At 35.8% G+C, this 26,486-nt stretch overlaps 1 protein-coding gene across 1 annotated transcript; it reads right to left on the minus strand.

Moving 5' to 3' along the window:
* On the minus strand, positions 1–24,474 carry LOC113783603 (protein CHROMATIN REMODELING 20). The gene is made up of 25 exons (XM_027329786.1): positions 24,231–24,474; positions 24,060–24,122; positions 23,773–23,868; positions 23,576–23,668; positions 22,496–22,686; positions 22,168–22,414; positions 21,490–21,603; positions 19,618–19,701; positions 16,794–17,321; positions 13,540–13,829; positions 12,982–13,072; positions 12,665–12,880; positions 11,949–12,068; positions 10,915–11,081; positions 9,784–9,925; positions 8,976–9,125; positions 8,835–8,890; positions 8,446–8,749; positions 6,265–6,400; positions 4,659–4,696; positions 4,323–4,549; positions 3,086–3,289; positions 2,916–2,994; positions 2,569–2,837; positions 1–749 (listed from the first exon to the last, which is right to left on the minus strand). The coding sequence occupies exons 1-25, from the start codon at positions 24,351–24,353 to the stop codon at positions 302–304; spliced, it is 4,476 nt and encodes a 1,491-aa protein (XP_027185587.1). The 5' UTR covers positions 24,354–24,474; the 3' UTR covers positions 1–301.
* Between the last annotated feature and the right edge of the window lie 2,012 nt (positions 24,475–26,486).

A 26,486-nucleotide genomic window follows, 5' to 3' on the forward strand; every position in this document is an offset into this window, starting at 1 on the left:
TTATATCATCAGGCAGTTCCATTTTTCATGAATACACAGAACCTGCTCTGAGCAACAAATTTCACTTGAGAATGTGAGATCAATAATGCTCTATGCCTATCAAGTTTCTTTGGAATTGAAGATAATGTCGTTTACAACCTTAATTTCACGTGGGCGAAAACCTACAAGAATTGATTTACAACCACTACCTTCAGAGACAGATATACTCTATAAATTCCGGTGCACCTAGGCCTTCACAGAAAATCTGAAATAAGTAAATGCCATATAATAGTAACAAGTAACAAAAATGAGGTGTTCGGCATCACTTTTCTGATGTCTTGCTGAGCTCCTCCCAATTAATTTCCCGTGCACATTCTCCACAGACAGTGCTGCAACCCATTTTTGTGCCCTGACTTCGAAGTGTCAGCAGATGGGAGAGATTTGTACATTTTCTCGTAATCATCCGGTTTCTTGCGCGTGAAGTTGTGGATTCAAGATTGATTTCAGGAGCAGGGGGAACTGTGTTTCTGCGAGCTGGTTTTTCATCAAATGAAGTTTCCTCGAGAGGTATTGTCTGCTGCTCATGTGCAAATTTGTTATTCTTCTCCTGCTGATCAAATGTAGATGCATCAGGTGAAACTCGTTGCACTTCCTCCCATTCAAAAGTTCTCCTGTATACTTCCCAAGCCATCTCTTGTTCCTCTTTTGACAGCTTTTCCTCTTCATTCTCTTGCAAGAGAGTTTCATGTTCATGATAATGTGCAATCCATCTATATGTGTAGCACAACTTTATTAGTGAATATGCATAAGACTGCATTAGACATACAGCCAAGTTTACCATACAAGCTGAAGGTCCAAAAAGAAATGCAGCACAAGCTCGACTATTAATCTCTTGGTGGACACAAGCAACTGATCGTCACAAAAACAAAATTGTTTTCCATATTGGTAGTGAACTTGTAACCTACCTAAGATAATGCAGTATTAAGTTCTCATGAAATAATCTCATAGACACTCGAAACGAAAACAATTGGAGACCTAGATCAGTCATTGAAGGATACAAGAAGAAAGCCTCCCAACTAATCAGAAACAAGTCCATAAATATTCTAGTCGTTTGAAGAAACACTACTGTCTTTCCATAAACAGTAGGAAAATAGACAATCTAAAAGTCTAAAGATACTTACCAACTACCATTTACAAACAAGCTCACACCAAAGGTAAAAAGAAAACAACATAGGTTAGGACCAACAGAAATGGAAGCGGGAAAGACTCTCAAGGCAGACATGGCTTGCAGAATGTCAGGAGTGAATCGAGAACAAAAAGTGCACACAGAATGTCAGATATTTGCCCAAACTTTGTAATTTCCAAGTTTGATACCTTAATATTTATTTGCTTTTTATACCTGCCAGGGTTGAAGTAGATTGAAGAAATATCTAAGGTATTAAATAAGAATTAATCTTTCATACACTGACAATGTATATACTGTTAGTATTGGATGAATGACAACTATGCAAAATTTGAATTTGAAATTCAACTTTTGCACACATGTCATGAATCTAACGATGATAGTGTATACACTATCAGTGTATATAAGATTTAGTCATTAAATAATGTCAACACTGTCACCAAAAGACATTTGATTTTCACAATATTGATCAACTAATTAGTCATCTACTTTTAACTAGGTTGAGATAAGTGTTGCAAGTTGAAGCTGGCTAATTTCTTGACATTTGATCACGCCAGGCAGGAAATAGATTTCTGTGTATTACGTCTTTGAATCATTCTAGAGCCTTGATAAAGAAGGGCTGAGAATATGTAATGTAAACACATAGCATTAAGACTTTCTGGGATTATGAGAAAGATACTGTTACTGGCAAACTACCTAAAGCACTACGAAAAGCTCTATCATCAAGATAGCAAAAGCACCAAATGTCAGGTAGGCATAGCGAGAAAGATACTGTTACTGGCTAACCACCTAAAGCACTACGAAAAGCTCTATCATCATGATAGCAAAAGCACCAGATGTCAGGTAGCCATAGCAAATAAACACATCTCACTCACTCGTCCGGAAGAGTGAAACTCCATATAGGGTGTCGTGATCCGACTGTAGTTTGACACAAAACTTGCAATAACCACACACTGACAATGCCTTGCCAATCACCTTTGACAAATTCTCATGCCACTATTGAATGATAAACTAGAAGACAGACATATTAACTTCTTTTATATAGAGGCAAAACCTCCCGGAAATGAAAATTACAATTCATTGTCTGCTTTTCTTGATCCTAATATCTTCAAGGAAAAAAAAAGGTATTTATTGGTAGTTAAAACACCTATTTATTATCTCAATCTTTTTCTACAGAATCTTACAAATTCTGAAAATTTTATGCAGGAAGGTGCAAGCAGGAAAAGCAAAATTGCTTAACTTCATTCCCATGCATATACACAAGAAACCAACATTCCCACACTTCTAATTAAACACAAACAAAAGCAATGGTGCAGGTTAGAGATTTGCACATGATAGAAGTCAGAATGTAAGCTCTCATTAACTTCACACCCAAAAAATATCTTGAGCATGTTAACAAAGCCTACCTTGGTTGATGCCTGGCAATCAAGCTCTGCATCAATTTATCTGAGGATGTGCCTCCAGAAGTTAAAGGGACTTTCTGCTTTAAAACTGCTCCAATATTACTGCTTACATGAAAATCAGCTGCATCTATTTTCTCTTGTCCTGACTCATGCAGCGGATCAGGATTTTCATCATCACCAAAGTCAAAAAGATGCAACATTTCTTCCTTTGATATAGTTCTATGTACTTGCTGCCGGTCAACCACCCTTGCAGCAAGTCCTTCCTTGGTCACCTGTTAACATCGTCCTTGCTTGTTTTGGTCACACGCAAGTTAAAGAGAACATGAAATAGGACTTTGATCAAATATTACCTGACGCTTGTAGATTTTCTCCTCCATTGTTCCATGACCCAGCAATCGATAAGCAAAGACTGGCTTCGTCTGCCCATACCTGCAACAATAGGTAATACTATGTTAAAATTAAAATTTTATCATCTCATATCTTGCTCAACATTCATACCTGCTCAAAACCCAAAACACACCTCCAAACCCGAAATATAGCCTGAAGATCATAGGTTGGATTCCATGAGCCATCAACTATAATTACACGATTAGCAGCATGAAGATTGATACCCAACGATCCAGCTCTAGTTGATATCAAAGTGCACTTAACCCTTCTGTTCGTCGGCTCATTAAACCTCTCCACCAGTTTCTGCCTTTCAGAGCCCGCTGTTCTTCCATCTAGCCTGTAATGACCCAATGATCTCATAAAGCAGACCACTCTTTTCTATCGAAGTCAATAATAGTTAAGGAACTTTAACAAGGGGGTAATCACATTTGAGTGATGTAAAAACTCGACCCAACTAGAAGATCATCATTAAAGGGAGTACCAAACTCTATGGCCCAAATGAGTTAGGAGCTGCGAAAGCCAGTGAGATAGCCTTAATTATCTACTCCACTCTCTAGTGCTGATTCTTTTTCACGTTTTGAACAAAACCATTAACTTTTCCAATTGAAAAATCACAAACATGATGGTAACAAAAGAACCCATCCACAAGTAAAAAGAATAAACCAGCAGGGACATCTTCATTCGAGAAAATTGAGAAAAGCAAGTGACAAAATAGCAGCAGAACTAAAGGTGATGACCTCGTGTTATGCTTAAGAAATCTACTAATGAATACTACTGTATGAAGTACTATATTGGCTTTTCTAGAAAGCAAGCATCTTTAAACAGGCCTCAAAATCCCCAGTTGTGGCACCCAATATAGAGAATCGTCTCAACAAGCAGCACCAAAACCACCGCAACTTAGGGGTGAGTAAACCACAGTTCAATAATATAAGGACATTTTTGTCAGCAGCTCTACGGAAGTAACTACACTAAATGTCAAAAGTCTCATGAAGCGTTACAACTGCACTAAAGTGCTCCTCATTACCCCTCAAAGGCTTAATGTTTTCTGCATTCTTGCTAGTATACATGTCAAGATCATAAATGTCAATAGAAAAACAGTAGAGGTTCGAGGAGCCAAAGAACAGCATACACGTCCAATTTCATAAGGGAAATTTGCAACACTCTAATCCTGGACACTCAAAGGAAACGTCAACAAGATATTTGCGCAACATCAAGTCAAAAGCTTCCCAATTCTCAATAACAGCAGCATCTAGGGTGGAAAGAGAAAATGATTTTAGAAGAACTAAGGTGATCATAATATGAGAAGAAACTGCAAATCCACATTAATTAATATGCTTATGCATCAATTTGTTGAGACAGTGTGGACATACCTGTACCAGTCTTTTCCTCGTTTCCAACATTTCCCAAGTTTCCCTGGACGAGGTAATTTTGAAAGATAAAACTCAATTAGATCCAAAGTTGACAAGCTCTGACTAAACACCAATGCCTTGTCTCCCATATTAGAGCACAACGTCAGAACATCAAGTAGCAGGACCATTTTCCCACCATAGTCAACCTCCTTATAGGTATTCTCCTGAAGGAGATCTCTCCACCAATCCTGGTTAACATTTGAACGGACGAAACACTGAGTCAAATGTAAAAACAGAGAAGAAACAAAAAATGAAACGGCAAGCCAAAAGTTGAATTCGAAGTAGGATGGTAAAAACCTGATGAAGATAGCCATTATCATTTCTGCCAAGCTTTTCTGAAAAAAAATTTAAACATTATCATGACATCAAAGTTTAATATAAGGGAAAGATAGAATCAGTGACAATCCTATACAATAAATACAGAAAAAGCACACGGGATCTGCACTAAGGGGAGACAGCCAAATGTTTGTAAAATCTAGGGTTAATAAAGGTGAATGGATGCAAACGAAACTTCCATCAAGTGGCAGCTCACAAGTCATCTACAGTTGGGTGTAAAATTTCTGAAGTTCAATCTTTGTACAAATTCTAATGCACTTTGCAACCAAAAATACACAATTAAACCCAAGCATATGTAAAAGCAAATGGATAATGCTGATTTATGACAAACAGATAACTAGAACAAGAAGGGTTAACAATTTATATATGTCTGCTGAAAGTAATGCACAGTGATAACACAATAAAAAAACCAGAGCTTCCTCTAATTGGAAAGAGATATATTCAATGTGTTCAACATAGTCTGTTTGCTTGCCTGCAACAAACACTATCTCAAAAACTATTCAGGACATTGTTCTTCCTTCACTTCAACTAAGTTCAGTATTTAATTCAACATAAATTACTTCGCCGACAACAGTTGACTCTTAATGCATGCAGTACTAAACAGCAACCCAATTGAAATACCATACAGCCTCTAACTTTAGACAGAATAGTTAGTTATAGGAGTTTTAAAGCTAGTACTGGAACAAAGCCAACAGTGGTGGTGATAGTGAGTGAAACAAGATTAAAAAAATTCTGATAATATGATCCATTGATATAGTTCAACAATACCGATATCAATTAGGCATAGGCACTGCCACTACCAGGGGGTCTCATTTTTGACTGTTCAAATCCCAAAGTAAGAGCTTTGATTTTCACTTTCAAACCTCTACCAGAACTTTATTGTATACAACTATTACATCCTAATGAATGAATTAATTCATCCAGTAATACACAATTAACACATAGCCCCACTTTGATCTTGATAACACATCTTTCTATCATTAAATGAAAAGAAATGACAACAGGATATAATTTGTAACAAGGAACTTCTGGCTTCATTTGAAATATCTCCAGCAAATTATGCTCTCCTGGTAATAAATAAGTAAAAAAACACACAGCAGGTACTAATTTCAAGTCAAAGAAATCTAATCCTCTACCATCCAGAATGAGTTTACATATCAAAATCCCATCTTTATGGCTTTTTTGCAACTTATATCAAGGGTATCATCAATTAGTTGATAGAAGTTCTACCTGCCCCAACCAGAAAGTTATGGATCAACTATTTAATGATCTTGTAACTATTCACATCATAGATATCTAGAGAACAAAATCCTCATTCTTAGTCCCCCTAACAATCTGGACTTGAAAAAATAGACATATCTGCCAGGTATAAGGGCCTGAGACCTAAATGTCAAAAAAATCATGTCCGTGTAGTGGAACCACTCTTATGTATAAAGATAGGATTTTTTAAAATTGATTGCCATGCTTGTCAATATAAAAAAATCATTTACAAATAAGGCAATCAATAAGAACCAAAAAATTGCAACAAGTACCAAAGTTGGATCAGCCACAACTAAATAAAGTGTACCTCCAGCAATCAAATTATAATCTACGTTCTCATCAGATGAGCTTTCATCGCCTCCAAAATTCTCAACAACATCCTCATGTCTAACAGTGTCTTTGTCTTCTTTCATTAATTGCAAAACTCCAGGATGGTTCCATATCTGTAAGGTTTGGTCCAGTACATGGGTATACAAAAGTCAAGAAGAAACATCAAGTCAATGCAACTAAGTTTGTTTCTCTAAACCAAAACAGAGGAATGCTAACTTGCAATGATAATCTTAAAGTGAAAACCAGTCCATTAAAACCACAGCCAATCACCCAAAAAATCAGTTAAACGCTTGCATAAAAGATTACAATTCCAGTGATAAAATGAAGTAGCTACTTTATTTGTCTATTGGAAATGATTCATAATCAAGAAAATTATTTGTTTTCACTTAGAAGGACTGTCATTACAAAAGATAATCAAACAGCACAAATACCTTTCATTTGAAAATTTTGCTTTTTTAACAAACTAAAGAAAAAGAAAGTGTGTGTGGTGTGCGAGGCACCATCCAGATTAAGAGTTAAAGAAAGCCTTGCTTAATTTCAGAAGGCAGGGAAAAAGGGTAAAGAAAAAACCCACGATACATCCCCTTGGAAGTAATACTTTGTAGCAGTTTGCATTGCACCAAACAACCAGAATATTTTCTAGTGCAAATAACTTCATGTTTTCCCCTCTGGCTGCAAGTATTCACACATTTGTGTAGTGCAAATGATTTCAGCCAGAGTACCTCAGAAATAACATCTAGCCACCTGTAACCACTTCCAAAGCTTTTGTTCTAAGATGTGGTACAATAAACATGCTACCATTACATTCAAATTCTTAGACTTTGTTGCATTAGCCAAAAAGAGTTTGTACCATCTTTTAATGAAAAACACCCAGGATTTAAAGTTAAACTGTTTCATAATATTCATCCAAACACAGAGAAGTTTCCATGAGAGGACACTTTCGTAAAGCATTTGATGCACAACTATAAGGGCCCTACAAGGATAAAATTTCCCAAGACATTCTTCCAAGGAGTTGAGTACAAGAACTTTGTCCTCCGCAAGGCCTAAAAAAAAATCTGTGTAGTGACTGTTCCATGTTTCAATAATTTTAAAATTGGCAAACAGAAAACATGGACGTTTATTCAAGTGACCACGGAAACAACACAGGCAATGACAACAAGCATATCCAAGTCATCAGGGAAACAACACCACCAACCACAAGAAGTCCAAACTATATTACCACAATAAAGTAGATCCAAACGCTAGAGCTACTCAAATTCACTCATCTTTATCTAAAAGCAATCTCGAACCCAGTTATGAAAACATTAACCATAAATTTCTCCTATAAATCTTGAAAAGCAACAGCAATATAGGACTCAAATTTAGGGTGCTCTCTAAAGAGTATTCCTGTACAGCTTATAATTGCAAATCACCACTCCCTACCAGCTCATCAGGGAATCTGGATCCTTCCACTAAGCTCCATGTATTTTACGTAGGACATGCTCTGATTCTACAGGATCAGAGAGCAATCACAAGGCTTCACATACCCTTTTGGTGAGAGTTGCTTCATACTCTGCAACCCTGCACAGCCCACAACCAAAGGGATGTTCTTGTGACAGGTTACCTGATCCACACCTCTCAAGCAACTGAAATGAATACTGAACCCACTCTAGCAAAAGGACATGTATAGGAAAACCAGATTCTAGCATTAACCATTCTGGTGCTCATACTCCTAAACGACCCATTATTCCTTAAAATGAATGCTTCCCTAACCTTGCAAACCATGAAACCAAATACCGTGCTGATTCTAAGCATTTTCCCAATCCAGGAATTCTTAGATCAAAAAACCAGATGACCATGAGAACAAAAAAGAGAGGTAACATCCTAAACACTATGAGAGCAAATAAGCTATCCGCTTAATGCTTTAAGTTTATATTGACAAAAAATATATATACTGGAATTCTCACCAATCTGATCATCCTTACCAGGACCAGCCCATCATTCAGGGTTAAAACAATATGCAGTTACTTTTCGTTTTCTTAACTATAGCAAGAGAAAACATCAGGGAAACTACAGACTTACACAAGTTTCACGTGCAAACTAGTTGTGTACAACAAATAGTCTGCCTAAGCATGCAAGTATGGATGACAACACCAATACAAGCAAACCGGTGATGTACCTGAGCCAAGGCCTGGTACCCGACAAAAAAGCATCGTTTCCTCATCTTTTCACCAAGAACCTTGTCTTTTGTGAAACCATGCACATCAAGAAATCTTTTGTACAACTTTTTCTGTAAAGAAGAAAGCTTCACAGCTATTACGAAAACAGTTTTGGGGGGTAAATCATCTTTAACGACATTCATGTCCATTCTCTGAACAAATCCCTTTAGTTGTTTATACAGAATATGAGATCTTTGATTCATAATCTTCACATCTTCAGCTGTAGAATTGGTATGTTGGCCATTTTCTATGGGATTTTGGAAGCTGCAAAAAGTAAGGAGAATGAAAACCTAGCAAAAGTAACACTAACGAAAAAATCAGTCTGGAAAAATCTGTTAAGAAGTCTTGCCGATTTCTGAACTCATGGCTGCTACCAAGAAATCCTTCTCTTACAAAATTAACCATCTGAACAAGATAAAACTTTACACAATCAGAAAAGCAGCAAGGGAATTGGACTGTTATGACAACAAGCTACGTCCAAAGGCCTTACACAGTAGTACTCCATTAAATTGTTCTGAAGAGGTGATCCAGTCAATGCAATCCTTCTTTGGCATTTGACTAGCTTCAAGGCTTGAGTCACATCAGCCCTGGTGTTCTTGATCATGTGAGCCTCATCACAAACAAGTATATCCGGTCCATCCTGATGCAAAACTCTAGTCTTATCACGATAGAGCATCAAATACATCAAATGCATATCACCATGGTCAGAATGGATAATAGATATACATCATTCCAAAGTAACCAGCACGAAAACTTCTATCTGGTTTAAGTTTTCATAGTGGACTTTCATGAAATGAAGGGGACAAATAATTAGGTAGTGAAGAATTACCATACCATGTCCTTTCAATTGATCCTATCTACTGTAGTTTGCATGATTAGAATCCTTCAACATTAAAGGTGAACTTTGACACAGTGGTAAAGTTTCTGTGCCATGATCTACAAGATTAATGTATCAATACACAAAGACGTTCCTAGCTAATAAGGTAAGCCAGGATAAAACTAGCCCTTCCTGTACCCCTGTACTACAGAGATTTTAAGATTCTGCTAATGAGTCCGACTGCAAGTCAACAAGAGAAGAAAGCTTTATAACATGAAGTCACTCCATGATAAAATAACACAACAAACTTCCAAAGGTTAGGTACTACCCTAAAAACAAGATTAGATAATTTTTACAACTCGTCCACAACAAGCATCTGCAGTACCACCTTTTCCAGAATGGTGAAATTGAAGTGAACATATATTTCTTCAATTAATTACAAGTAGCAAGACAAATTCAAATAGAAAACAGTAGTAATCACCTGGAGGGCACAACAAATATCCCTTGCTATATGTCGATCTTTGATATGCTTCCCAAGAGACAAATTTCTAAAAGCAGAGTAGCCAATCAAGAAGACACCACCTTTTCGTCTCCATTTAGCAAGCAACTCAGCTCTTCGTTCCCTTGTAAATTGTTTATTGAATTAAAACAAAATAGTTCAGCAAATTCGTACACATTATAGACTGCTAAAAGATAAAGAATCATTTCATACTGAACAAAGGGTATGATATAAATCAGATTGACTAAAACAAAAGTTGGCATCCATCAAACTCAAACAAGTTCTGCACCCCTAACTGCATTATTACAGGCTCTATAACCATATCTTAACCAAGTAAAGGATACTCAACATGCTAACTCCCTCTACAAGGAGTAACATCCCTGTACAGCTGTTTAAAGACAAGGACATCAGATTTTGTTTCCCAAAGATCTCAATTGGAAAAAGCAACACAAGTAGAAAGAGGCAATCTATTTACATCATACAAGGCCTGACAATCCTAAGCAATAGGAAAAAGCAATCAGGTGGATGATAACATCCGTGACTGCAGACCATCATTTGCAAGTCCTATTAGGTAATTGTAATCCTAGCTTGAAAACAGGTCCTGTTTGAACTTTCAACCACAATCATCTAACGAACAAGGTGTCAACAATATCAGCCAGGACAAATGGGAGATCAAATCAACCAATACAAATCTGTGACTCATAAATGACACTAACAAAGCAAAGATGGATTATGAACCATTCTCTCACAGCCAAAAATCATAAGATGAGAATGTCCCAGCAGCAAGAAGCCCTTGCCAATAATTTGGGGCTCATATTAGACCTTGTATAGGAACAATAAGGTCAATGACAATGAGACGCAGCCCAACAAACAGTTATTACCACTTGCACATGAAAAAGAAAATAAGTCAGCCATCCAAGAAAGTACATCGTCTGAGCAGACAGGAACTAAAATTTGTGCAATAAAATTGTCATAAAAAACATAAGCAAAAACTAAAAATGCTCATTTCAGGAACTAAAACAAGTCATGGGCGCAAGAACAAGGTAGTTAACAAATACAACAATTATTCGAGTATAGGGTATCAAACTAGATGGTGAATTGAAGAAGACAAACCTTGGAACATCTTCCAGCATGTAGATTCGGAGAGGCTTCACTTCAGATGGTTGCCATTTGTTAAACTCAATCCGCCAATTATGCAGGACACTAACAGGTGTCACAATGAGCACACATCTCAAACCCAAATCCACACTTCGCATTGCAGCATATAAGAAAGCAATAACCTGCAGAATCAAATGCACTAATCAGGAAAATCACCCTGTATGAATTCCCATCAAGAAAAGCCAGAAATATTGGTCATGAATACTAAGGAAAGGCAAAAGGCCATGTGACATATCATTTGCCAAGCTTCCTGAATTTAATTGGTCCTTGTAATGTTTTCATCTGCAGATAAAATCTTCAGACCAAAGACAAGTATTTCATTAACCAAGTTATTCATCTAGTGAAAACTGAGCTGATACCAAATCACTTTCAGCTTATGTATTGTCATTAAATATCAATTGCCGGTTCTGGCGGGTCTATATACTCAAAATTTTATGAAACAGTACTTAGTCTGCCATACTTTTGCTGTTTTAGAAGAAGAAACAATTATGTGCACAGGCAAATACTGGGGCAGGGGGCAAGAAATCACTTTAATGACAAAACATTTAAAAAGATTTAAATATTCCTATCATGGGTTTGCTTTGGGTTAGTCCCAGCAGTCAATTCCCAATTCTTCTAATGCTACGTATGATATACTAAAATGCATGTAAGGTTCAGGTTCAATATCATTTCATGATTACCATCTTGTTAGTTAACTTAAAACAAGAGTACCGCTGTTTTCAATCATCATTATAGACATTAGTCAAGTATATCCATTTCAAGTCATAACACACAATTAAACCAGCTCAAAAGACATCCCACCATTTTAGAATTGAAAGCATACTGTAACCAACCCTTCCCAATAGTTTCTATATATATCCACCAGCAACCATGAGTCCATAGAACCTTTCTGTGCTTTATAATGCACAAAAACCTATTCCAGATGTCTAAATTAGACAGTTAATCAATGCTAATCCATGATAGCTGCAAAAAGATATAAAATTTCCTACCTGGAAAGTTTTGCCTAAACCCATGGTATGAGCTAGTATGCAACCAAGGCCCTTATCACCTGATTTTACTTTTTTTACTGATTGAATGATGTTCTCCCACATAAAACGAACTCCCTCAAGCTGCAGAGAGAAACAAAACCAAAAATTCGCAAATTATAATACCATCTTCCAAAAAAGAAAAGATACAAATAATATAATGATGAAAGAAGCAACCACGTGGATATAAACTTCTTGATTAAAGGTTGAGACAGTACAAGGAAAGTAAGAAAAGATGTATATATTCTTTGAAGAAAGGGTGTTCATGATCTTTTGAAGCCACAGGCATTAAAGATGAGTAAGATTATAAAAGAAATACTAAACATGAACAAAATTCAGCAAAAGATGACAAAAACTTAATGCAAGCACTCAAAAAATTAAAGCAAAGACAGAAAACAACTGAAACTCAAACATTCACAGAACTACCAAGAAAGGCCAGCAGTAGGATATCCATAACAAAATGTGAAATAATACACAAGTGGCAAATGACAGTCCTATTAGGACACTAACACATTGCTCGAGAGACAAAAAAAAAATTAATTTTTCGATGGCGAAAAAGCATTTGCCTAATTAAGAAACATTTCAACATATAGCATCCAGATGTGAAAATAAGGCAAAAGTAAAAGAAGGAACTTCATATACAAAAAGGAATGTGTAAATGCACGTAACAAGAGTTCAACCTGGTGCGGTTTCAATTTTACTGAGATGCTGGGAGGAATCCATATGGGATCCTCACCTTCATCTCTTACATTATTAACTATGTAGCCCCTTAAAGGATCATCTAACACTTCAACTGTCCTGCGCTCTGGTGAGTTCCAACTACAGCTTGTAGATTTTAATATGGAAGATCTCTTCGAGATTTGTGCCCCCAATGACTTAAGGCGCTCTTGGCGTTCCTATAAATTTCAGAAACAATGAAGAATTATACCACTATCATTTTTTTATATGCACAAAAGGCAAAGGAAAATTATAGTATCAATCTGTTCTTGGCAATTACCTTTTCAATTGCAATTTTCCTTTTAGTCTCTTCTCCCAACTCAGCATCATCAAGAATTCTCCGAATCTTCTTTTGTTGTCTTCTCTTAGTGCTGATTTAACAGGAGGACAATAACACTTTAGACACACCAAAAGTTGCCAACATTTTACAACTTCAAAAACAAATTCCATAGCCAAAAGTAAAGCATCTTCTAATTCCACTAGGATTAGCATGCATCATGATTACGAGAGCAATAAAATGTATATGGTATAGCTTGAACCATATATAACGAAAAAAATACCCAAAACTTTCCACAGGAAAAAGAAACTTATCTATCCGATTATCAAAACCACTTGTGGTGCCATAAAAAAGGAGAAAAATTCATACACAACATTCAATCCTAAAAATATATCCTTTTCATCATAAGTTTATTCATTGGTTCTTGCACCTCATAATATCACTAGCTTTTGTGCCCTTGCTTTCTTTCTAAAATGACATTACTCCTAATAATCAGCTAAACAATTAGAGGAAGATTGAAAAGCATTTAATTAATCAAGCATAATGAGATATGAAACATACCCAATAACTATGTCAATATTGGCATCAGAATCATCTGAATCAGTGTCTGAACTAGAATCCGTCAGACCATCAGATTCAACAACCTTTTCCGATTGTGAGGTCAAATCCTGCAGCATACTTGGAATGCAACAGCAACACTGCCAACCGGTCTTCTGGACTTGTAACAAAATCTTTTCGCCAAGGTTCCGTTTTATACAGCCAGCACAGAAAAAATTTTTGCACGATCTACAACTTTTTAAGTCACTGTTTTGGCCACACCATCCGCAATAGCACTCAGAGCAGTCAAGATCCTGTCAAAGCCAATATTCAATGTATAATACCACACATTGCATCTAGGTGCAGTGTTCCTCATCTCTTGATACAAAACAAGTGCACTAACTGTGAGGGGTAGTAATAAAGGCAATTAATTAATACCACACAAAAGATGGGGAACTTTGGACACCAGTTTAGGCAAAACATTTACTCAAATTATCAAAAATAACAACACAGAACCAAACCCTACGTATTCATCAAATTCCACAAAACAATTCAAACTTGAAACTAAAAGCATTGGATTATTGGCTAAAAGTTTGAAACTAAAAGTTTGGAAAAGAATATATGAAGATAAGTCATCAATTGCCCCCTTGTGGTTAAGTGATCCAACACTTTTATACCTCATGTTTTTAAGAATTTATGCACTCCCACCATCCCAATTTTAAGGACGTTTATTGGGAGCGCAACTTTTACGTACAGCGATAGCATTATTGACAACCAGGCCTTTGCTTCCAAATTTACCCCGTTACAAGCACAATAGTCAGCTGAAATTTGTGTTTTTCATGTACTGATTTTGCTGGTACCATCTCAACCAAATGCATCCCTTCATATGTTAAAGACATGCGCCATCATTGGCCTTATAAAGTGAGCATTATTGACAACCAGGCCTTTGCTTCCAAATTTACCCCGTTACAAGCACAACAGTCAGCTGAAATTTGTGTTTTTCATGTAATGATTTTGCTGGTCCCATCTCAACCAAATGCATCCCTTCGTATGTTAAAGACATGCGCCATGCCATCATTGGCCTTATAAAGTGAGAGTTGTCACACACTCCTCTAGCTTCTCCAAATGGATAATAAATAGTGGGTCCTACTAAATTTCTTTGGACTTTTTAACACATTCACTACGAGGGTAAGGAGGGAACGAATGAAAATACTGTAGCATGACGCTAATTTTGGGACAACAAAAAAGGTGAATCAGGACATTAACAATGGGACAGAGGGAGTGGCTTTTATCCGCCTACAGTTCAGATTAAGGCAAACCATACACTAAGCCTATTGTTAATTGTTTCAACTTTATTCAAGACAATTAAACACAAGTAATAATTGATTAAAATGTACTTTTGCTTCAGAAGTTTTCAAAAGCCTAAAGGTGTACCCAAAGGCGCCTACAGGCAGCTTCTCAAGACGAAACTCTTGCTGATGTTAAAACGAGCAAAAGGCAAAAGACAAGCCCAACCAGGATGACCTCAGTATGTAATATAAAATTACAATGAGTCTAAGAAACTGGGAACAAGCCCATTTACATTAAAACTAACGATGAGTCAAAGAACTAAATGCACCTCTAAATACGTTTGTTTAGTTTCCTTTTCTTGTTCTTTTCCTCTTTCCATTTTGCTTGTTTATTTCTCCATTCACCCAGATAGATGGCGTTATAATAGGACTGATTCAGCAAGCTGAGCTGCCACTGACAGCTGATAACCATTACAAAACCTATGTGTCAGATTCTTTAATTTTCTTAAACTTGGATACAGCAACAATTTGAGAATAAACAGAAGAGATGAAACGATAACCATTATAATACCTAGGTGTCAGATTCTTTAATTTTCTAAAACTAGGATACAGCAACGCCGTCAAAGACACAGACACAGGTAAACGGATATATCCCATATCCTCATTTGTAACATGGAACCAACTTAAATTATCTTCTGGCTCATGTTTAAAAGAAACGTGTATGTACCTGTGTTTAATAGGAAAAAAAACATATAGAGAAGGAAAGAAGAAAGACATAACAATTAGAATGAAAACAGTGGATTCAAACACTATATAAAATTTGCACCCTTCACCCTCTTTCTCTTTTTTTTCTTGTGTTCATTAACTTGGAGTCTCAGAAACTTCCAATGAAGTGTCCAACATAGATCCCATGACAAAACTGGTGTGATATCATGTTGGACATGCATATTTAGGGTAGAGAAGAGTCCACGTAACATGGAAGCTAGGCACTCTGAAGTTCAGTTAGATAGCATTTTATTGGCTTTCCTCATTCTTCAAGATTTTGTTTTCCTTAATCCTAATAGACCAAGCTTATAAATGGTTTCAGGAAAAGTCTGTTTGATCAAAATGGTCAAGCAACATCAACTGAAATGTGATAGACAAGCATCTTTTTTGTATCATCGAAGTTTTATATAAATACTATATTCAGCTTCTCTAAATTGCATTATAAATGGCGAAAAACATAGCAAAATGAATAAGGAAGAGACCGTCTAGTATGGTTCAAGATTTTCAATTTCTTTTTTGCCATAAACAAAGCAAAATACTTGTTCTACTTTTCAAAGGAAAACAAAACATAAATGCAATTAATTTGGTTGGACAACAACTTCTGGTGTGTGGAGGGGTGTGGAGTAGAAGAGACTTGGTGGTGAACCCTACAAAAAGGGTGGGATAGTGATGAGCAGTGGTAGGTTGTGACAGAGATGTGCGAGGGGGTTGCAGTGCGGCAGGAGTGGCGGTTCTAGTGCACTGGGGTTTTGATGAAAGAAGGGGAAGGAATGAAGTTTAAGGTTGGGTGAGAGGGCAGAGATCATGGATTAAATGTGGGGTTGGGGAACGAGTTCTGGCTCCATGTGGTGGGTTTGGCGTGAAGGTGAAGATTGAATAGGGGTGAGCATCAGAGCTAGGGCAGGGATGAGGGTGGGATTGGGATTATGGTGGGCTACATATGCGGTCTGGGTTAGGGAAGGCAGGATAAGGTGAAGCAGGGGATGTTGGTTGATTGAGGGTGAGAATAAATAAAGAACAATCTTGACTTACCAATGTCGATTTAACATGCTTTTACAATAAAACAAAACAACATTTTTGGTGTTTAAAACAAAGCCCCATTTTTATAAACATTTCCTTTTTTGGTTAAACACAAACAATTTTCATAAACAAAACCATAAAAACAGAGTACACAAACATTACCAAATGCCCCAAACTTAATGCAATAATAGCAAACGACAATACCTCCTGTATCTTTGATTCCATTAAGTTTTTGCAGTCCAAACATATAGATACTTTCAAAAGAGGATGTAAGTGTGCTTCCCAAGAAACTTTATCACAAGCTGTGCATCGAAAATGTTTGTTCTCTCTCTCAAGAGGGAAATTAGAGGAAGTCATCTTATCTCCATTGTTTTTCAAGTCACATATATCCACCATCCTGCTTGCATAGCATCTTGGAGGAGGAGATCCATCCATGTTAGGATTATGACTACCTAATCCATCACAGTCATCTGAACAGTTCAAGTCCTGAGAGTTTACTAAAACACATGGACCCAACTGAGCATCCATCCCTGAATCCGCATTAGATTTTAGGTTCTCAACACCCACATTGCTTGATGATTCATGCATTTGAAAGGCATCGTCATGATTACCATCAGGGGAATAGCCATTCTCAAGAGAACTTTTCTTCAAAGAATGGATAGAGCACAGATTTGAAGGAACTGGACTACCTAAACTTCCATTTTCTGCGGAAACTTCTTTCCCTAGAACCTCCTGGTAAAAAAAGGAACAAATCAGCACGTCAAAAATCCATTAAGTCCTGGTCATACACATCAGGCCGACTACAGGTAGAAACTGAAAAAGGGGACTGATTATCCCGCAGAAACTTAATGGATGGGAGTGTTTTTCAAAAACTAGTTTTTCAAATACAATAAAAATTTTTAAACAGTACTCTAAAAGGTAATCTAAAAATTAGTTTAAATTTTTTTAAAATTTTAAAAAATATCTCAAAATATATTCTAGAAACTCTTCTACTCTTAAATATCTCAAAATATTTTCTGAAAATATCCCAAAATATAATCTAAAAACTCTGCTACAGCAAAAACTGATGACAATGCATCAAAAACTCAAACTATTGTATGTCTAAAAACCACAGTATTGAACAACATAACAAATACACTTCTTACTAGCTTGGTTGTTACAAGATTCCCCCTTGAAGAAGGATAAGAGTGAATAAGAGAAAGAGCTTAAGTCTGAAGCATCTACCACAGACTCATTCCAATGACTAAGCTACACGAAAGATTTCAATACCATATACACAATCTTTCGCTCATGTACACAAACTAAAGAGAAAAACAGTGTCAAAAAAAACTATTTCGGTAAATGAGACTATTAAGCAGTATGCAATGGGAGTTTCTGTTAAAGGAAACATCACAAGGACACAGAAAATCATTTCGTACAACTTTTAAAAATAGGTCTGCTTCTTAAATGCATGTATAGACCACTAACAGAAGAAACCACATGTGTAGGCGATGATTTCCCAACGACTGTGAAATGACAGTTTATGTATCATCAAAATAATTATATTGGACCCTTGGACGACATTTTTTTGTAAGTTCAATGAAGTAAAACTGTGCACATCCCCTTTGAGTGATTACTATCCCTCAAGCAAGACAATTGAACTGATTATCAATTTAACCTCTGGGAAAGAAGGAAAGGGAAGTTTATTAGGTATTAATCCTTTAAAACTCCACCTAAATCAATCATGTCACATTCTCAATTAGTTTCCCCTTCTGTTCATTCAAAGGCAATAACATGCTACCAAAAAGGTTGCTACCAACAATCTACTAATAGATTTCCCCATAAACTAATAGAAAAGAGAATTGTAATCAAAGCAAAGATAGCATGCATGTCAACATAATTAACCCTGGTATGTATGAAGCTGAACTTCTCATTAGCGTCATTGTTTAGGGCTGTTAAAATCAGTTACTTTATCCAAGTCAAAATTTTCTGTTGGTTACAAAAATCAAATTTAGGCCCGTGTTGGAGACGTAGTCAAATAGGATAATAAGCTGCTAGATTTTCTCAAATTGGGCAGAAAAATAAAAATTTGTTAAATGAAAAGGCCAAGCATGCCAAGTAATTATGTTGAGCAACACAAAAAAATTTACATTAATCTCAAAAATGTTTAAGAAAAGTTTTGCTGTTTTCATGTAGGCATGCACATAAATCTAGATTCTAGGATATTTTACAACCTCAATTCAATGGAAGCTTAGGAAAAGAAAATGTACATTTAAAAGTTATCAGACCCCAGTATGGTATTGACCTGACATGAGAATGGCATTGTATATGTACAGCATCAACATTGATGTACATAATGCTGCATTTGCATTTAGAGTTGTGCATGTGCATGGGTTTTGATTTAAATAATCCATGAAGTGTGAGTCCATAAATACATAGACGTACGCATATAAAAGTTCAGTGTTTGTGCAAATATATGCACCTGAAGTAAATAAGCTAGCTCCGAATCCTAAAAATAAGAAAGGAAAAGAAAAATGCATTTTTCTTTATACATTGACCATCTTGAATAGAAATCACATATTAATTTTCACATAAATTACTAGGGAGACTTGCTGCCATTTAGAAATAAAATATCTATATACTTCAAACTTTATACATTAAAATGTTAGAAATGATTGATGATTTCATCTCCGCCAGACATGAAGTATGCACCCTCACCATGATTCATCCCCATATAAAATTGTTTTAGCTGGGGAGTTTACACAGCAAACTACAACAAGGCCCAATAGCAATCAGGCTCTATTAGACAGCGAATATTCCCAATAGGTGCGGCCCATCATAATCAGGTGAGCATCTTCATAAGATTTATCATAATCATAATGTAGCCTATGGCATCACTTAGTAGATGACACTAATTTCGTATTGTTGTGAAGCTGCACGTGAAGAATGTTTCCTCCATAATTACATGAATCAAGCCATGCCTAGCAGTCATTAGCAGATGCTAGTAAAATCTGAGACAAAAATAAAAGTAACAGCTTGGAAACTATACCTCCTTACATCTTCTAATGTTTCTTTTCCGTTTCAAATGACTCTGAAGCTTCCTGATAACCTTTGCATCATCTTCATCTTTAACCTGTAAATTCAACTAGTAAGCAAAACCTGAACAAAGAGCAATTCTGTAGAAGAACAGTTTGCATATCAAAATTTTATGTTTTGTCAAGCACCTCACCTCTGCATCAGAAAAATGGCGCCACACATTGATCAAGAATAATGAATTCTAGGCCTAATCCAAGAAATGAAGAAACATAGAAAGAAAACTGACCAATTACCATGATCATTTTGCATACCCCAAATACTAATAATGGTCATTGATATATTTGACAAACTACTACCCATACAACTTGTTAGGATACCTAAAGAATGAATTTAAACATAAACAAACAGTTATTAACTTTAGAATATTATTCTGGTTTTGATCAAGTAGGCAAGACAAGGAAAGCTTCATGGTGCACCAGTTGTCCCATAATATTACTACAAATTTGCTTATTAACTAGATAATCAAGGACCATTAGAACTATCACTGGGCTTGGTAATATAGATTCCAATTCATTGCTTTACATCCCCCAAGGTTGATGGTTTATTGCTGCAAAATTTGTCCATCAAACCTTCCATAATTCCCTTTCCCAACATCCATCACAGTCGCATCAATACAAGTTAATTCCACACTGTCATCACCACACAAGGATGGTAGTTTTCTGACGCTCATAACTCACTCAAATTTACTAGTTCAGAAGAGCATATATTATCCACACTGGCTTCTTCCAAATTTTACCTGCATCAATTTTAGAACACTAAATCCTGACCATCATTATCAACCTGCATTCCACCATAACCACCCACCTTCAAACCTTTCTATAAAGTGAGTGTACATTTATTTCCTAACTTAAGCTGGTCCTGCTGTCTTTCTTCATCCACTCCTAAAACTTCATTCTCTCTGCCTTGACGTAATCAGTACCATGAATACCTCCTCAATTTCATACATATAACGACAAGCTAACTAATTACATCAAACCAAGTGTATTAGACTCATCAAGGTGAAGGCAACAACAGAGAGACATTCCAGGAAGATTTTTTCCCTATTTAGAGAATATGAACCGCAGGAAAGTGTAGCTAGTAAACCAAACAATATTTCAGTTAGGAGTTTTTGAATCCCCTTTGCTAAAATATCTTGAATCCCCTCTTGTAAAGATCTCAACTTAACATCCAATGTTTCTGTTAGGAAACTCAAGAGTTACTGCTGACATGAATATCCAATGCTAGATCAACTTCAACCTTATAAGTATAGTAACCAAGGTATCATTATCAGTTAATACAGCTACTGAGCCAATAAGCATCACTTAATGTGGCATAACTTTCTTTCAAGATACAAATTTAGAGTGTAAGAGATTGAATGGCACAATAAGAGCAAGGGCAAGCACTGGAAAAAGAATACCCTCCACCCCTTTTTTGTACTCTGCTAGAGTGACAGAAGTATGTGCCGAGTGTTATTACATGGCATAAAGAAGGGTAAGTGCTGCAAAGATAAAAGAAGCCGTTACATACATGGAACATCACTTTAACCAAATCTAACGGGCTAGAGACATAGGTCCCTGTCCCCATTAACAAGACTATTTAATGAATTATTACAAATACACAGCCATTATACTAAAAAATCTTCATATTCAACCTAACTGAATACTTAATTCCATTGGTAATCTAAATAAAAAATAGATTAATTTACAACTCTATAGCAGGGTCAAACAAAAACACAGAATAAAGAAAACTGTCATGGAAGGAGAAGATACCTTGGGATTAAAGCAATTAACATCGAACTCTTAATAAACAGAAAAGGAGAATGTGGAAGAAAATACCATTCACAAACCTTCCTAAAATTTCTCTTTTGTTCTTCAGTGAGACTTAAATCTCCTTCATTAGCAATGGCATCTGCAATAAATGGATCAATTGAATTGTCCTCAACGTCACTGATCTCCTCCACCTGAATTTAGATGAAGATTCAGAAAAAATAAAATTAGATGGACACAACACGAGATGTTAAATGCTGCCAACTCCAAATTGATGATATTCAAAATCTCCAAGGGGGGTGGTCAGATGGAGGGGTCTCAGTAGAAAGCCTAAGATCAACCCCCACCCTCTCCTCTGCAAAAAATGACCCAGGCTTACCACTTTGATACTCTCAAAATATGATGACAATGTCAACTCAGCAAATCACAGAAACATGGTAATGTATTCCAGAATAATTAATGCAGTGAGAAAAAGGCAATATATAAACACACACATAAGCCTATAGAAAAAGACAATATATCTGCCAGAATAATTAGCGCCATGCCGTGCATCAAGTCTTGAAATGAAAAGGGAGGTAGCCTGCACACTAGCACCTAGTATAAGCCTATAGATTTGGCCACTAAATGAAACTAGAACGAATGCAGTAATATTGCAGTTGGACATCAAGATGCTAATAAAGGCTTCTAAAATCTAAGCCAAGAAGTGCAGCAATCATACAACAGATGATTAATATGAACAGACTACAGCAGACTCTCACCTCATCAACTCCAGGAAAATTAAGGCCCAATTCAGCAGCCTGCTGAGGAGTGCTGGCCAAGTAAACAGAAGCCCATTCCTTGCTGCCAAATGATATGCCATCCAAATTTGACTTGTCAGAGCAAAGTTCAGCAAATTTGTCCCAATCCGTGTCCATGTTATCTCTGGCGACTTCAGAATCAGCAGTAATAGCAAGTTTTTTCCCCAGAAAACCGCTGGCACCCTCCTCCAAAGTTTTACCATGTCGTCTGTCCAAGGTATAGGAATCTACATATCAGAGTTCAAAACAGCATCAAAAATAATATCTTGCAAAGGGCAGAAAAACATGCCTTCTTACAGGTCTGTGGATTTGGAGATACTTTTCAGCAGCCGCAACTGAATCCTTAGCATCGCTGGTACCCTGAGATCCAACCCAGTGAGTCCTTGTTTTCCATGCTTCAGTACAGCAACCAAGGGGAACCTGACTCTCAATCCATTTATACAGACTAGGGAGTTCAATACCAGCACCATCAAGTTGTTCCTGTAGTTTGAATACATAAATTAACCATCCAACTTGGTATAAACTGGAACTATAACTTAGACATAAAATGCGTGATGTAAATTACCTGTGACAGAGCAATATTAACATAGAAGAACTTATAAGCAGAGACAAAATTATGCAGGAAAATTGTATTTTAAAAAAAATTATGCTGAGACACTAGACTTTCTCTAGAACATGAGACTCACGCTATTAACATTACAGATCCCATTCATTCCTCTAGTTTGAGATAATAGTTTCAAATGACTTAGACATAAAATGCATAATGTAAATTACCCATAACAGAGCAATATATAACATAGAAGAACTTATAAGCAGAAAGAATAAATTATGCAGGAAATCTTAAAAGAAAAAATATTATTCTCAGACACTAGACTTTCTCCAGAACATAAAATTCATGAGCTATTTGTAGCTTTTCATTCCTGTAGTTCAAGATACTAGTTACAAATGAATTCAACTGCCAAGAACTAAACAATAAATTTAATCAAACCATCCAAAAGACTGTACAAAGGACCGAAAGCCAATTCTCAGTTTACTCAAACCTCATAGCAAAGTAATGACAAGGAAGATCAAGACCTATGTACGTAAAGGTGAAGAAATAAGCAACTTCCGCGGTACTTTATGAACGCATACCCCAACAGCTTACCCAGTGACTTCATTTAAATGAGAGGTGGAATAAATACTTTAGACGTCATTTAACACTCCAAGATACTCAGTTGGCGAACAGCTAGGTAAGGAAGCTCTTATTGTTCGAAATCGATGTCGATAGTGAAAATTAATTGCAAAGACTTTAAGCAAAGAATAATGTAAAGTAGATTGGTAAGTGCTAGGTATAATAAAATCAGCATCTTTTAAATGAAAAGAAACATACCAATAAGTTAGCACTCTCCTTCTCAAGCTCATCAAGAACATTTTCCCAGTCTTCCTTAAAAATCTCCATTTCTTCTGCCGCCACATTCTCCAACTGTTACCCCAATCACAAATAAACCAAAAATCAACCAAAAAAAGAAGCAACAGAAATATTTTATATAACAAAATTAGACAAATTTCACAAGGAAATAGTTTTACTTCATCTCCGGTAAGAGCTTGCCGCAATTCTTCTCTAACTTCAGCTTCCACTTTTGCCAACGACTCTTCCTCTAGCGCTTCTTGTGCCTCCGCAGCCTTCAAAATAATAAAAATAATAACAACAACAACAACAATAATAATCAATTATGAATCTCCAAACCAAAACTAAATACTTGCCAAAATGGAAAAAAAACTGAAAAACAAATAATTCGAAAAAAAACACAACTTTTTTTATTATGTAATATATGTGAGATTAAAAAAAAAACACAACTTGCCAGTTTGAATACCTTGCTCTCAACTTCTATAAGCTCATTGATAAGGTCTTCGATTTCTTGCTCAGTCAGGGGTTGCTGCTAAGCAAAATTCCAAAAAAAAAAAAAGTTAAGATTTTTCTAAATAGAATGTGGGGATATTCGATTGGATGAGTAACTCAATTTAACGTAGTACATTAGACTTGCCTCAGGATGTGAAACGTCATCGTTCATGTCATCGGCATCATCGATGAATGAATCAGAAGAAGCCGAAACCTCCTCAATATCTTCCGCCTGTTCTTCGTCGCGGTTTTCCTTTTCCTCGTCCATATTTTAACCAAAACAGAGAAGAAGAAAGTTGAGAAAACTGAAATTAAGAGAAACAAAGGCGAGAGAGACAGATGAGAGGAGAGTTTATGACGATAGCTTTACGATTACTCATGCGAGTGTATGTTTGGGAGGGAGAACCGAAGAGTGAAGAGGACGTCGATTGGGGATTTTCAGCTTATATGGGTGAAGATAACGGCGACGTTTTATGTTATGGGGTTGAGTTGTTTCCCTGCTGCATTGACTAATTAGATCTGTTTGAATTTTAAAATTTCTGGGAAGTCCCAAATTGCGCTCCAACCGTGGGTTTTTATTGCAGGCTGGTAAATTTGTTGTGTTTTTTTTTTTGTCCCTCTACTTCTTTGAGTGGTATTAAATCATAAAAGATGCTGTAGTATTAAAAGCTAATTGAAAAAATAAAAAGGTCGATTGGAGTTATTAAAAATAATATAAATTAAAAAATATGTTTATGATGTATATAAAATATTATTTGGAATAATTTTTTAAAAAATTATATACCATAGCACTTTTTTATGTTATGTATGTGAGATAAAAAGGTGGTTAGAAAATGTGTTTATAATGCAAATAAATAAATTTGTGCAAATAATAAACAATCCAAACAAACTTAATTTTCAAATAATCTCCTATCCAAAAACACCCCTGTAGCATTGGATGATCGACTTAATTTGTGTATATTATATATGTTTTACACTTTAAAAGAATAACCAATTGAATGCTTAATTAAAAAGATAAGTGAGAAAAAAAAAAAAAGGTAAAATCCATTATCAATTATTTATTCACATAATCAATAAATTGTGCCAAATTTGAGACCAACTATGTAAAATAAAACATATGAAAAACTAGTAAAGAAACAAACAAAAAGGAAAGAGAAACTTATGTAGCTTTCTATTATTTATTATTAAAATCTCTAGTACACATCTAACGCGATTTCAACTCAATTGAATCTAATTTCATCCTAAAATTCTTAGTATCACTATTTAAAATTTAAGAGATTATTATGGTGCAAACTCAAAACATTTGGGATTAAAAATGAAAAATCAGAACTATGAAGTGATAGCAATTTGATTTTGACTATTAGGAATTGTCGAATTTCCGTCAATTATCTTAAATCTTCTTAAAATTAGAGGTTTCAAGGACCAAATTTGTTTTGATCAAAATACTAGGGACTACTTTGGTACACATATCAAATATTAGGGACCAAAACTATTTTTCTCCCTTTCATATATGGCAAAGTTGCCAAAGCCACGTTAAATGTAACAAGGCTGATGTCTTCGCAGAGAAATGAGAGGAAGAATTATATCATAATAGGGCGTAAATTTATGAATGTATAGATAACTGTTTATCCTTTCGTGTAAATTTCTTATATATTTCTCCTTCATCGAGTTCTAGTGGTTCTTTAAATTATTTCTCTTTCTGAATACAATTAATGGAACGGGAATGTAGAAAGACTCATAATATCCATAAACACTCTTTGCTTTCTTTCTATATGCAATTTCATGGAATGAAATGTAGAAACATATAGGTCCCGTTTGGCAAGTGAGTTTTTTTAGGTGTTTGTCTAAAACTTTACTGTAACTTACTGTAGAAGTTTTTAAAAAAATTTTTGAAGTGTGTAATTTAAAAACTTTGAGAAGTTTTTTAATGTTACTATAGTTAAAGTTTTTAAAAACTTATAGCAATTAAACTTGGCAAAAAACTCAAGTGCCAAACAGGACCATAATCCTCATAGAAATTTAGTGAACTCGAGTCTGTATAATTTGCTTAGTTGGTGTTACAATTAATTCACCTGTAGGCAGAATGCAGCAATTACCTTATTACTCTTTATGTAACTCATCCTCTTTCACTTTAGGAGTACAGTTTGGACTTTCTGTCATTTAGAGGTATGTCCCCCTTTTTGCTGCTAGCTAGCTATAAGATGACCCACATTTGGTGCAGCAGTTATAGCTAACTTGTGATCTTAAAATGGCACTCTCTTGTTATGGTTCTAGTCAGGGTTTACTCTTTTGGTAGAGAGAGTGGAAAATTAGGCAGTCTACTTTACACCCTTTCTACCATAAAATATTTTGTTTGGATAAGTACTAGAAAACTTGTTTCCATCATCTGCAAAACCCGTCT

The sequence above is a fragment of the Coffea eugenioides genome, chromosome 9 (assembly GCF_003713205.1).
Source record: "Coffea eugenioides isolate CCC68of chromosome 9, Ceug_1.0, whole genome shotgun sequence".
Classification (NCBI taxonomy): Eukaryota; Viridiplantae; Streptophyta; class Magnoliopsida; order Gentianales; family Rubiaceae; genus Coffea; species Coffea eugenioides.

Bases quoted from the DNA above. Each gene is read 5' to 3' on its own strand.
- LOC113783603 (XM_027329786.1), bottom strand. From the start codon at position 24,353: ATGGACGAGGAAAAGGAAAACCGCGACGAAGAACAGGCGGAAGATATT. The intron at 13,830-16,793 runs GTATTGTCGTTT...TGGCTTTGACAG, and splicing joins TGGAATCAAAGATACAGGAG to GATCTTGACTGCTCTGAGTG. The intron at 6,401-8,445 runs GTACATCACCGG...CAAACCTTACAG, and splicing joins GGTACCAGGCCTTGGCTCAG to ATATGGAACCATCCTGGAGT.